General features: G+C 36.8%; 1 protein-coding gene across 1 annotated transcript; it reads left to right on the top strand.

Annotated features, from left to right (window-relative positions):
- Positions 1-2221: 2221 nt before the first annotated feature.
- On the top strand, positions 2222-7170 carry LOC123542842 (uncharacterized). Its single transcript, XM_053531207.1, has 3 exons — positions 2222-3138; positions 3563-3629; positions 7040-7170. The coding sequence occupies exons 1-3, from the start codon at positions 2818-2820 to the stop codon at positions 7168-7170; spliced, it is 519 nt and encodes a 172-aa protein (XP_053387182.1). The 5' UTR covers positions 2222-2817.
- The last annotated feature ends 6070 nt before the right edge of the window (positions 7171-13240 follow it).

Below are 13240 nucleotides of genomic sequence, written 5' to 3'. Positions count from 1 at the left end.
CGTGTAGGATTATTCCCAGCTTATAACGAAAAGAACTAAAACCGTGTCGTCCGCAAAACAGAACATTCAATGAATTAAATAAACTTGCCATTGAATATCTTAGATGTATGTTCTACAACAATGTAACTATGATAAAAGAATTAAAATTTAGGAAGATAAATTCTACAATGCTGTGCCCCACTTAGTTCCTTTATATCATTACATTTCTTTGTCTCTGCTTTGTCTATGTCAGTAGAGTACACATCCGCTTACTCTCGATTGTAGGTTTTGGAGGCTGCGTTGTTTGAAGTGGCATTTCAGGTTTGATATTCATGCTTGTTTTTATTCCTTTAATTAGGTACCAATGTTATCATAAATAACCTATTTAGCTTACCTTAACGTAGCACTTACTCGAATTAAATCTTTCTATCCCACTTTCTCATGAACGTAAAATAGAAGACCTTTGACTGACATTATGTTATGTTGATCATCGTAGATCAAAGCGTTTACATACTAAATATTTTAACAAAGAACTTGTTTCTTTTTTCCTTATGAATTTTATAATTGAAACTACAAGAATAAATGTTGTTTTAAATATGACCTATGTTTATTAAAATATGTAATCAGTTATATTTCAGTATTTCGTTAAAATTAAAACTGCATCATTAGATAAAAAAGGACAAAAGCATCATTCAATGAATGCAGCCACCCATACAGCACTCCAAACATGGAAACATGATTCTGTTTACACGTATTCGATCAAGCACATGCACACATCAACACAAACGAAGTATTAATAACACAGAATTAACAAACATATAATTATGAACCATGAACAAAAAAGAACAACAATGAATATCCAACAGGTAAAACAGAAAATTGAAAACTCCAAACTTCACTAAACACGTCAAATATCAAATTGTTGCAAGTTCGGTTTGATTGAGCACGTTCATGGACGGTAGTTGAAATGCATTCAACCGTCCATGCTCTCTAGCCCTGAGCTGAGCAGAACTCAATATTTGTAAACACGTTACAAGTACCACAAGTACACAAACAATTTAGACTTACCCGCCCGCTTAGCTCAGTAGGTAGAGCGTCGGTCTACGGATTGCGGGGTCGCGCGTTCGATCCTCGGGCGGGCGTATGTTCTCCGTGACTTTTTGATAAACGACATTGTGTCTGAAATCATTAGTCCTCCACCTCTGATAATTCATGTGGGGAAGTTGGCAGTTACTTGCGGAGAACAGGTTTGTACCGGTACAAAATCCAGGAACACTGGTTAGGTTACCTGCCCGACGCTACATGACTGAAATACTATTGAAAAACGGCGTTTAACCCAAAACAAACAAAATAAAAACAATTTAGACTTCCGCATATTTGTTTATATGACGGTGCACATGGAACCCTTCAGTGTTTATTTGTTTGCTTTGGGTTTAACGCCGTTTTCCAGCAGTATTCCAGTTATGTAACTGCGGGCAGTTAACCTAACTAGTGTTCCTGGATTCTGTATCAATACAAACCTGTTCTCCGCAAGTAATTGCCAACTTTCTCACATGAATCAAAGGTGTAGTACGAATGATTTCAGACACAATGTGTTTTATCAAATCGTCACGGAGAACATCCGCCCCGCCCGGGGATCGAACTCCTAATCCCGCGATCCGTAGTTCAGTGCTCATCTTATTGGGCTAAGCTAAGCTAAGCGGGCGGGCTGGGACCTTCAATGATAGAGATTTTCTTGTTCAATGATACAAAGCCATGTTCAAAAGTATAGCTTTCAAAAAACGCAATTCACAGCGCGGACGTGCATACGACCACTATTCACACACAAACCCACGCCCATACAGACAGAAACGTCAAACATATTGGGCCAAAATTGAACAGATGGACACAGTGGACACCATCTTGGAACAACCACTGACAAAAATCCCCACTGGGGAGTTTAAAGTGGTTTATGATGCTTATCCAACCTCAGTCTTACCCCTACCATGTTCTAAAAAGAAAACAAAAACAACACATTTTAAAGAAAGCAAGGATAAATACCAAACAGGGAATGCCACGTTCCAAAAACACAGCCTCCCCAAAACAAAACTCATAGCTCGCAATTGTGCACACTACCAACACACACACACATGCACGCGCGCACGCAAACACACACGCACATGCGCACAAAGCAAACACGAGGACAAAACAAACAAAGGAACACAGTGGGCACCGCCTTGGAACGGTCAGTTCTGGGGAGCTTTTCACTTTATGGTGCGCACCAAACCTCACTCTCATCCTTACCATGTTCCAAAGTAACGGGACAATGTAAATAAAAGTAATCCCCAGAAGAACCTCTTATACACGCAATGGAAACAAAAGGCATCGTTTTTAAAAAAATGCTCCTGTATAATTACATATAAAGCTAACCTTAAGAAGCAAAATCGTATGTACTCAGTGCCTAATTCAGAAAAGATACAACAATATCATATTTCAACAAATGTCTTAAGATACCCTACTTCAACGGTAAAATTTCGAGCGCGTGATGATACATTAATTTTTTCAGATCATAAAGTTAATTTTCATTTTTTCGTAATCTGGTGTTGTAAATGTTATATTTTAGCAACCAACACGCCGTTTCAAAAAGTCATAACATCATCAGTATGTATTACCGCATCGGATGTTGATTCATGCATGTATATATCAATCTTCTAATACCCATACATTTTTTAATGAATCAATATATATGCATGTTTGATTTCGTTCTGCCTGCTTTTAATGGTTAACAGGCGAGGTTAATAAAACTCTTGTAAAATACTCTTCAGGCAGTGTTAAAAAAAGTTTAACTGTCGAGCCATCATGAGGTATTTAATTCAAATTAGGTTTACTTTGATTTTACAAACCGTCACAGCATTCGTATTTACAAACAAAAATGGAGTTTTAATTGAATACAGTATTGATTTAAAACAAAAGTGTCAAGCCGTGGATCAACAGTTCGCCTTCATATACGGATTATCAATAGCTCAATGCGTAGAAGAATGTGGTTTAAGACCCCATTGTGCGTCGCTAAATTTTTGGAGACGTGCCGACGCTTGTGAGCTGTTTTCCTCGGCAGTCGATGGCACAGTAGAAAACGGAAATTGTGTTCACGTACTTGCAGAGGATATAGATGTCAAGGAGGTATGCCCATGACAATTATCAAAATATGACACATTTTTTTTAAATTACTCACCTGCTTAATATCAATAAAATTTTCGCTTTCCATTTAGAACTCGGTATCTCGAACTAGATTATCTCAAAATTCCAAAGACATTTTCAAGTCCCGTTCCTAAAACACGGGCACAAACTTTCATTATAAGCCGAATTTCTTCGTACATTGAATTTTGGTTATCTCGAAAGAAAAGCGCTTGGTCCCTTGGAGTTCGAAATATCAAGTTTCAACTGTAAATAAAAATAATTTATTCAGAATATCAAAACCAACATACCACCTTACCGTAAAAGGCGTGCTCTGTAAAGTTTAACGCCATTTTTACCATTGTTTTTATACGCCTTGGCCATTCATTACTATACAGATTTTAAACATTTACTACTTTTTCTGTTTCAGAAACCATGTTCCGAGTGTGTAAATGGTGAAGTTTGTGACACCAAAAGCAGAGTCTGTCGTTTGAAAGGTAACTTGTAAAACTGTTTTGTAATTTTGAAGTCCGTGTCTAAGGGTGTCCCTCGCACATCATCCTATTTTCAACACATTAGACAAGACAATGTGAATAAAATAACTTCACGCTGAGAAAGGCTGTAACATACGTGAAAAAAAGCCATATTGTATTTACTTAAGACACGGTTTAAGATATAAACGAAACTAAAGATCTGGCAACATCACTAATTCTAATTGTTCTTCTTTAATGCCTTTGAATCCGACTTAACCCGCCCGCTTGGCTCAGTAGGTAGAGCGTCGGTCTACGGATCACGGGGTCGTGAGTTCGATCCTCGGGCTGGGCGTATGTTCTCCATGACTATTTGATAAACGACATTATGTCTGAAATCATTAGTCCTCCACCTCTGATTCATGTGGGTAAGTTGGCAGTTACTTGCGGCGAATAGGTTTGTACTGGTACAGAATCCAGGAACACTGGTTAGGTTACCTGTCCGCCGTTACATGGCTCAAATACTGTTGAAAAACGCCGTTAAACCCAAAACAAACAAACAAACAAATACTAATTAAACTTAAATGCCTTCGTATCTATAAATGTTTCACACATCAATGTCATTAACCCTCTAGAGCCTAACCCCTGTTAACATTCAAAGAAAATGCTGATAATTTGTTTATGAGGAGACACTTGGTAGACATACTCAATACTGGAAGAAATTTATTTCTCCAGCTGTAGATAAAAAAATTTTTTGTTGTTGCACTGATGCAACGTTGGGCTTTTGCTGAATCGTTGCATCAGTGCAACGTTTTCATAAAACTGGTTTTAAAGAAAATAATAAATAGCTAAAATACTTTTAACAGGTGTAACATATTTAATGATAAACAATAAAATAATAAATAGATATAATTCCAATTAAAATACAATGGCAGTCAGTTTTGACATATTTATGATGCCTTTTCAAAATCTACGCGTATTTTATTTCAGAACTTGATATTTTCAACTGAATTGACAGTATTTTGTTTCATGTACATGCACACAGTTTTGGTACATGATAGTTTAAATTCTACAACAGTAACACTTTACAGTAAGTTCTCTTTTAGTGTAAATTGATCATTCACTGTCCCTTTTGTCCATATGTGTCTATGTGTGATAGTCCCGGAAGCAGTTTTTCTGACGCACAAAGCATAAATTTACGTCACATTTGGGACACTTAACATACATAATCCCAACACACCCTGAAAATCTGCATCGTTTGCGCTTTTCTCCAAACTCTGGCAAATGATCAATACCATCATGGCAAACATCAACAGACACTCACCTCCATTTGCTGTTTGTAACAGGTGTAACTGCGTGTAACTCTTTAAAATCGGCATGTAGTGATTACAGATGTAACACTTTGCTTTTGGCATGTATCCGGTAACAGGTGTAACTGCGTGTAACACTAGCAATCGGCATGTATCCAGTAACAGGTGTAACTGCGTGTAACACTTTGCAATTAGCATGGTACCGGTAAATGTAACACTTTGCAACTGGCATGTATTGGTTACAGGTGTAAGACTTGGCAATCAGTATGTATCGGTTACAGGTGTAACTGCGTGTAACACTTTGCAATCAGCATGTATCGGTAACAGATCACTGGTTTAACTGCATGTAACACTTTTCAATCAGCATGGTACCGGTAACAGGTGTAACTGCGTGTATAACTTTGAAGAACTCCGAAAAGTCACGCACAGTTTTGCTATGTTTAGGCCTAGCAGTTTCTTCCATTAGTTCCATCGCACAGACTGAAAATAAAAAAGAGTTATTAAGTCTTAGACAAAACAAATAGCTTAGTTAAAATGACAAGTCAACTATTTCCAAAAAAGATCAGTAAAGACTAAGTAAGCTGCCAAGTAAGTAGGTAAACGTCACTCGAGTTAAGTGTTCGGCCGTCGCCCAGGAGATCAGGGTCCAAATCCCTGCCAGACCTAGTTCTATAAATAAGCTTTTACATGCACCATTCTCCATTCGACAGTCTTGACATTTTACGTTTTAATTTTTCATTGCATCTTAAGTCTAATATAAAGGCTTATTTATAGAAATCGGCCAGACCCGAAGGATTTTCCTCATAGAATTACTCATGTCACAAGCATTTTTCAGTGTTTTTTGCTGACTAAGTCGTAAAAAATAGCCAGGCAATTAAAATATAAAACTGAATTGAAAGTTTCAGTGACATTTAGCTATAAATTATTTATTTGAAGTAAAATTGTTTGCACTGGTATGATGCATGCCTGAAATGTCATTTTCCACAAAAGCCCAACGTTGCATTTGTGCAACAGTCCATTTGTGTTTTTTTTTCCTATAACAAACATGCAAGATACAAGGCCATCAATGAGGCAAAATGATATATCCATTTTTACTTGAATGATTAAACACAAAAAAACTATTTACTTACCATTTATTTTGAAATATAGGCGTTGAAAGTAATATCCTTTTCGGTCCGACTTTACATTGGACAAATGGCGTATTTGCATCGAAGGGACGCAACTCATGAAAACATAGCCATTAGCTGCGGCTAAATCCCGTTACTCGTTAGGGTCAGCCACCACTAAAAAGAGGGTGTACACATGAAATTGGCAATATCTGTTCTGTGGATACGCTTCTAAACGGTTATGTTGCACCAGTGCAACATTGGGCTCTAGAGGGTTAATATAAACGCTTGTTTTGTAAACTATTATACAATTATTGACTCTTGAGCCATTGGATATGATGTGATATCAAAGGGAAGAGGGCAATTTTGACCGAGGCGATAGAAAGATTAATGTTTAATGAGGAAAACCCACTAACCATTAAACATGAAATATGTTTTGAAAGCTGATGAACGGTTTCAGCCAATGAAAATTGAGAAATCGCTCGATTCAAGTAACATTTTTACTTATAATTTCCTATTTTGACTGATTTTGATGATATAAAATGTCTCGAAGGCAGGATAACGAAACAAAAGTCTGCCAGGCAGTCAAAACTTTCTCAAACTCTGCGCCTAAATGCTTTTTTTTCATGGACCAAATGTGCAAGTAACGTGCACACTTGGATTTCGGCGAAGTGTTCGAAGAAACTATTGAATGCATGGAAAATACTTTCGTTTTCCTGCCTTTCACGCTCTTTTCTTAGAAAAATTAAGTGCTAAAAAGACATTTATAAGCAAAACATTTACCTAAATCGAGTTATTTTTCTCGTGCGTATTATACAGAAGAGTTACGTGGTTTGGTAACCCTGATTTTAGAAATGTAATGCGTTGTAGGCACCAGCTACGATAATAAATCAATACAAAAGAACTATAAAATTATATTGTTTTCAAAGCCATCACGTTGTCATATGTTACTGAAATTAAATGAAATGGAGTATTTGCAGTGACTTTTGTGATTTTGTTAATATACGTTTCTGTATTGTAGACTGTTCGCAGGCAACTGTTCCGGAAAACGGAAAGATATTGGGTAATGTAAACAAGATAGGTAGTTGGATACAATACAAATGCAATACCGGTTACATCACACAGAATGGAAAACAAAGAGCTATGTGCTAGTGATGAAACGATGATCGAGTTAAATCGAATAATCGTCGCCGGCAGCCGCAGGTCGCCGACTATCGATGTTGGAGTTCTGAAATCGATGTCGCTAGCGCTTTTCGCGCAATTGATCCCTTTCCGTTCATTCCATATATCCGTAATTTTCATACATTTCGTTAATTAAACCGCAAGGGACGTCACTCTCACACGTAAAATGGCAGAAAAAAGTGTCCATGAAAAGTTCGGTCGACTGTGTGGGCTTATTTTGGCTTCGAAAAAACAAAACAAGGACCACCTATTAAAGAAAACCTCAACATGCAATCTGTTATTTGCAAACTCTGCCGAAAATCATATGTGAACAAAGGTATGATTTCGTACCCAAACTATTCGAACTCTTCGTAATTCGTATGGACTTGTGAATTATTTAACAATGATCCCGATGTACCTCTCTGTGTCTGTCAATTTGTCAACCTTATTTTGAAATAGTCTTGAACTGTCTTGTTTTATATTTATCTTATCAAGCCAACGAGATTGAGATTAAATTAATCAATTTTATACTTATAGAAATTTATAGTTAAAAGTAAAAATGCATTCCCTAAATACATTAAATGTATTCACCATGATCACTTGACACTTGTTATTGGTTTAATTTACTTATCAAGAAAAGTATTTACGAGTTCAATTTTAATAAACATCCCTAGTCCCAAGTAATGATAAAAGCATAGTATATTTTTGTTTTATGAAATTATCTGAAATGTATTGCCTAAGTGGAATCTATAATAAGAGTATAATTATAGGTAAGTCTGAATGCTTTTACTTTCGATTATATAATCGATTGTGAATCGAATTAGCTGTTCAGATTCGATTCGATTATCGATTTTGTTTTGAAACCGATTTTACAACACTACTATGTGCAATACAGATGGTCGGTGGAATGTAACAAGTTGCGTTCAAGGTAAATACATTTGTGGTGATGATATTTTTATACACTTGCATATCCATGTTGTGCCAATACACTTGCATATCCATGTTGTGCCAATGGCGTCAGTCAATTATATTATGTCAGTAGCCCCGTTAGTACATTCGGCATTTTCCGTGTGTTAACGCGGCATTCTTGTTACGCTGTTCGGCATTCTTCGGACGTTCTGCACCATTACCCGCATGTAAAAACCGGATAATGCCGGAGAATACCGGAGAATGCCGACATCGCATGTACGCTGAATACGTAGTTCACCGTTAGTAGTTTCGGATCATCTACCTTTCAGTGTCGCTTGTTGGTCTTTTTTCAGTCATTTTAATCAATATCCGCGCCTGTATGAATAATACATGTGGAAGAAAATATAAACTGCACTGCAGCTCAACAGGGCAAATGAAGATATGGGGATCAAGATTCGCGCGTTCTGTCTCTCGAAGAGGCATATGTTAGCTTTGACAACTTGAGATTGTTTCTGAAATCATTCCTCGTCCACCTATATGTACAATGATTGCGTAAAAGAATTTAAGACTTAAGCTACATAGCATTGCGAATACAAAAGTGACAGTTTTAAAACAGACAGTATTACCAAAGTTTGTAACATGTCACTCTGTGTCATAGTGCTATACACATTACTTGAACCCATTCAACATATGTGTAATAGAATTCCACTTAAGCCGGTGCTAGGGGGAGTGGGGGTGGGGGGGGGGGGGGGCGTGAGAAGTGTTGCACATTTCAGTACCTCTCATGAACAGACTCAATCAAACCGAGTCTGCTGTAATTCTTGGTTGCATTCTTTGCTTCCAAAGGATCATTTTACAGATTTTATTGTATGTGTATTGATGACATTGTTATATGACGTCATATAACTGGATCCATGCTAAAATCGAAGCAATGGATTTCAATCACTTTCTGTTGCCTGCCCAGGAATTAAGACAAATTTATAAAAGTCACTAATGATTGATTACCCGGTGCGATTACAGGTAATTCGCCCTCAAGGTGGATTATGTCCCTTTGGGCCAAAAGTCTCTGTTGAAATCCCTCCAATATTATTTTGCAGATTGCTCTATAGTTTTGTTTCTACAATTTCACCTTCCTGTCATCTCTAAATTATTTGAAATTTAACAACAGATACAGATCTGATTTTTTTATAAGCCGCCCCAGTCCTTGCTTTGTTGTTGAATTATCGTGGGATTTGCCACGCCTCATTATTCTTCTTAAACAGACACTCTTCCGCATATGTATTAAATATGAACAAATATCGATATTAAAACACGGATGCAGCCTTTGGTCCATATCTTAATACGGAAATATGCAACATTTAAAATGTGGAATAAATGAGGCATCTCTCCGGTATAAATGTCAAAGTTATTTATGCGCCAAAATGATATTTCTTGTACACCGGACTGAGCATTCTAGTGATTTCACGGGTGCTGGAAATCCGTCTTTTTTACACGAAGGACTGGCGTTTCCGGTGATTTTATCCATACCGGCAAACCCATCTTGCAACGCGCATGCCATTTGACTCTCGTGCTTTTAATGATAATTAACGATCCGCGCATTGATTATATACTGTTTTCTTAAAATTCGACGAAAATCAAATACCTCGGTGTTTGCTCCTATTTCCTTCAGTCAGTCATTATACCGCGATGAAGTCATTTCCGTTTACGGACGTGACTTAAAATACGCTGCTGTAAGAAAGAGTGCTATAAAGAGAGTAATTTATTTTGTTTTATTTATAATATAATTTGTAAAAATGATTGTATGCAAGAAAAATAATCTAGCACTAGTTATAGGTGAATTATCCGACGTGAGAGTAAAGGTTTTGGCGATAAAGAGACTGTCCGTATTGCCATATATGCAATATATATAAGTTTCATGAAAATTATTTTGTACATTTTAAGATATTGCAGGATCCCGCTATATTCCATTGAAACCACACGTTTTGCCTTCTTAACAATTTAAAAACATGCGCTTTTCTTCGTTTTAACATTTATCCCTGAACCAGGTTTCAACAAATGATATGTCGCACTTTATAATTGATTGCAGTAGTCCACTATGTGCAGCTGACGCACTGACGAACTGACATAAGTGGGTAAGAGGGGAGGGCAAACCATTCTCTGTAGGAGACTATGCTCTCGTTACCAGTGGCATACTGGTATCATTGTGGGATATTCAAAAAAGACTCGATTTGTTTTCTGTATTAAACAATGAGGACTGCAATTGTGAGTTATTATGCAAGAATTCACTGTATGTACATCCCAACGATTTCGTCATAGCATCAAACGTCAAAGCGGCGTGCTGGAAAAAACACACAAAACCGGCAAAATATTTGGTTGATTTCATAAGGATGTTTAACGTGTTAGTATCGAAATAATATACCACACTCAGTGTTGAATCATTGTCTGTTGTTAAGATGCGTATCTTAAATTATATCACTTTGGAAGCGTCCTCATGATATAATTCCTTCGCATCTGAACATCAAACACTGATTTTATTTAAGAAATAATATATCTCATCCAGTGATTTGTCGTTGAATAAATCATTATTTGGAGTTCAGATGCGAAGGGATTATATCACGAGGGCGCAAGAGCAATTCACTAAATGAGATACATTATTTCGATTTTTAAGTACATCCTTGACGACATTCATTAAATATTTGCCCGTTTTCAATCGGTTTCTTTTCCAGCGCGCCGCTATGCCGTTTGACGCCATGACGTAATAATTGTGACGTCAGAACAGTGATTTGTTGTATAATAATACACTGTTGTCTGCCTTCTTTGTTTAATAGGAAAATGAATCGGATCGTGTTAGAATTAAAAACAAACCACTTTCGTGGATAAATTATTTTTTAGTTTGATATCAGTGTATTGTATTCTGACTTGTTTGTCATTTTAGTCGAAGTGACCACAGGCGTTGGTTGTGTAACAATATATAATTACACAGGCACACTGTCCATGACAAGAAACGGGACAATATGCCAGAGATGGGATACTCAATGGCCACATTCACACAAATACCAATCACCGGCTCATTACCCCGATACTTCACCCAGTGCTGCTGCAAATTACTGCAGGGCTGTTGATTATGATAAACTCTGGTGTTATACAACAGACCCCGATACTAGATGGGATATCTGCGACAACCCTGCTGAAATATGCGAGGACCCACAAGGCTAATAGATCTTTAAGGTAGTGGACCTGTAATTACAATCGGCACGTGCGATAACGTATCGTTGGTTCTTTAGGCCATAACTTTTCAACCGGAGAAAGCCAAAATATCATTACGGAGAATACGAAGACGAACGGAAACTGGCGAAATATCATACACGTAGACGAACGAAAACTGGCGAAATATCATACACGTAGACGAACGAAAACTGGCGAAATATCATACACGTAGACGAACGAAAACTGGCGAAATATCATACACGTAGACGAACGAAAACTGGCGAAATATCATTACGGAGAATACGTAGACGAACGGAAACTGGCGAAATATCATACACGTAGACGAACGAAAACTGGCGAACTATCATACGGAGAACACGTAGACGAACGGAAATGGCCGATTCTCAATATTGATCCACTACCCTAATTGAAATAATGGAGTGTTCAACATTTTAATTGGTTTTGTAATAGAAAGAGCATTGAAACTCGAGGGTAAACGATTTGTACGAGGGGGCGTAGCCCCCGAATATAAATCGTTTACCCGAGAGTTTTAAAGTTCTTTCTGTTTTGTATCATAGTCATCCATATATGGTAGTTCAGTAGGCGTTCCATACTGCCATATACAGCAGTTCAATGAGTACTTAAAATCCTTGCTTTACAAATGAGTAAAGCTCAGGTAAAATAAACCAATGCGAGCGCAGAAAATCAATAAAATGCACGTCGCTGTCTGTTGTTAGAGACACGCCCATACACGCTGGCATACTTTCCTATCCAACAGTGCGGTAACTAGCGTGCGGGTATTTAATACCTGCACACTTTTAGTTACCGCACCCTACACTCAATGTATACGATTTATCTGCACCAGATTTGTTAAGAAAAATTACCGAGCTATGATACAAATTTTATTATGTTCTTTTTTTAGAATTAAATCTGTTCAAGACTTTCTTATTGCTTTTACATTATGTGTATTGTGCATTATAGGCCATTATAGATATAAAAATAATTCTTCTGCAGAAATTCTGACAGTATTGGAGGGCGATCCTAAAGACTATCATTGGACAATATTATTTGAAAAAAGAGGCCTTTTCAATGACTTTTAGTGTTTTACACCAAATGTTGGTAAATCAAATAAAGCATACTTTACTGCGAATATTTCTGTACTAAAATCTTATAATGTTTTGTCATAATAAGAGTATAAGGTGCACACGAATATAATAATAAACGCAATGTAAAATAAATATGCCCCTATTTTTGTTTCGATTCATCATCTAGTACCTGTAGAAATTATGAAACAATGTAATGTACCTGTCCAATTATATTTATCAAAGGAGGAACTACAGGCTAAACAACCAACAGTTGACATTTGATCTTCTTCTCTACAAAAACCATCTATGAAGCAATATCCATTCTGAAACTGAAAAATATATTGTCTATTTGTACTAAATTTTGACATAAAAATCATCTTGCCCGTAAGTAGGACGTAAAAATTGAATTGTACTCTGAAATTCTGTGTACAACTGCTGAAAATTTCTATAATCCCACTTTGGCATCTTCCGTTTTTATTAAAAGCAAGGAAGTCGCCATATGACATTAAGTTGACACACCTAAGCATGTGATTTATGCCGTTTTCTCCTGAGGGCAAAGATGATAAGAAATCATTTTCAGAACTTTGTTTCATAATGTACTTTTTTACAGTTTGGACGTGCGCATGTCCAACCGGAAGCGAATTTTCGGCAACATTTACGACAAATGTTAATATTCATCTGAAACAATTTCTTTTACAAGTTTATGATTCGATTCTAAATGATTTAATAATGCTTTGATAAAAAAAAAAATAGTAAAAGAGGAGCCATATTAGTGCTGGTGCAAATTTGAAAACCTTTCTCTTTAAACATGTTAAAGTAGGTGATTTTGAGAAATATTACTATTCGAGCTATCATGGTAC

This window comes from Mercenaria mercenaria, chromosome 19 (assembly GCF_021730395.1).
Source record: "Mercenaria mercenaria strain notata chromosome 19, MADL_Memer_1, whole genome shotgun sequence".
Classification (NCBI taxonomy): Eukaryota; Metazoa; Mollusca; class Bivalvia; order Venerida; family Veneridae; genus Mercenaria; species Mercenaria mercenaria.
Note: the sequence above shows the minus strand (reverse complement) of the source record. Positions and strands in the feature narration are given on the sequence as shown.

What these genes read in the sequence shown, in the direction of transcription:
- LOC123542842 (XM_053531207.1), top strand. Translation starts at nt 2,818, where the DNA reads ATGAGGTATTTAATTCAAATTAGGTTTACTTTGATTTTACAAACCGTC. An exon ending in AGGATATAGATGTCAAGGAG is followed by an intron (nt 3,139 to 3,562) that starts GTATGCCCATGA and finishes TTTCTGTTTCAG; the next exon opens with AAACCATGTTCCGAGTGTGT. An exon ending in CAGAGTCTGTCGTTTGAAAG is followed by an intron (nt 3,630 to 7,039) that starts GTAACTTGTAAA and finishes TCTGTATTGTAG; the next exon opens with ACTGTTCGCAGGCAACTGTT.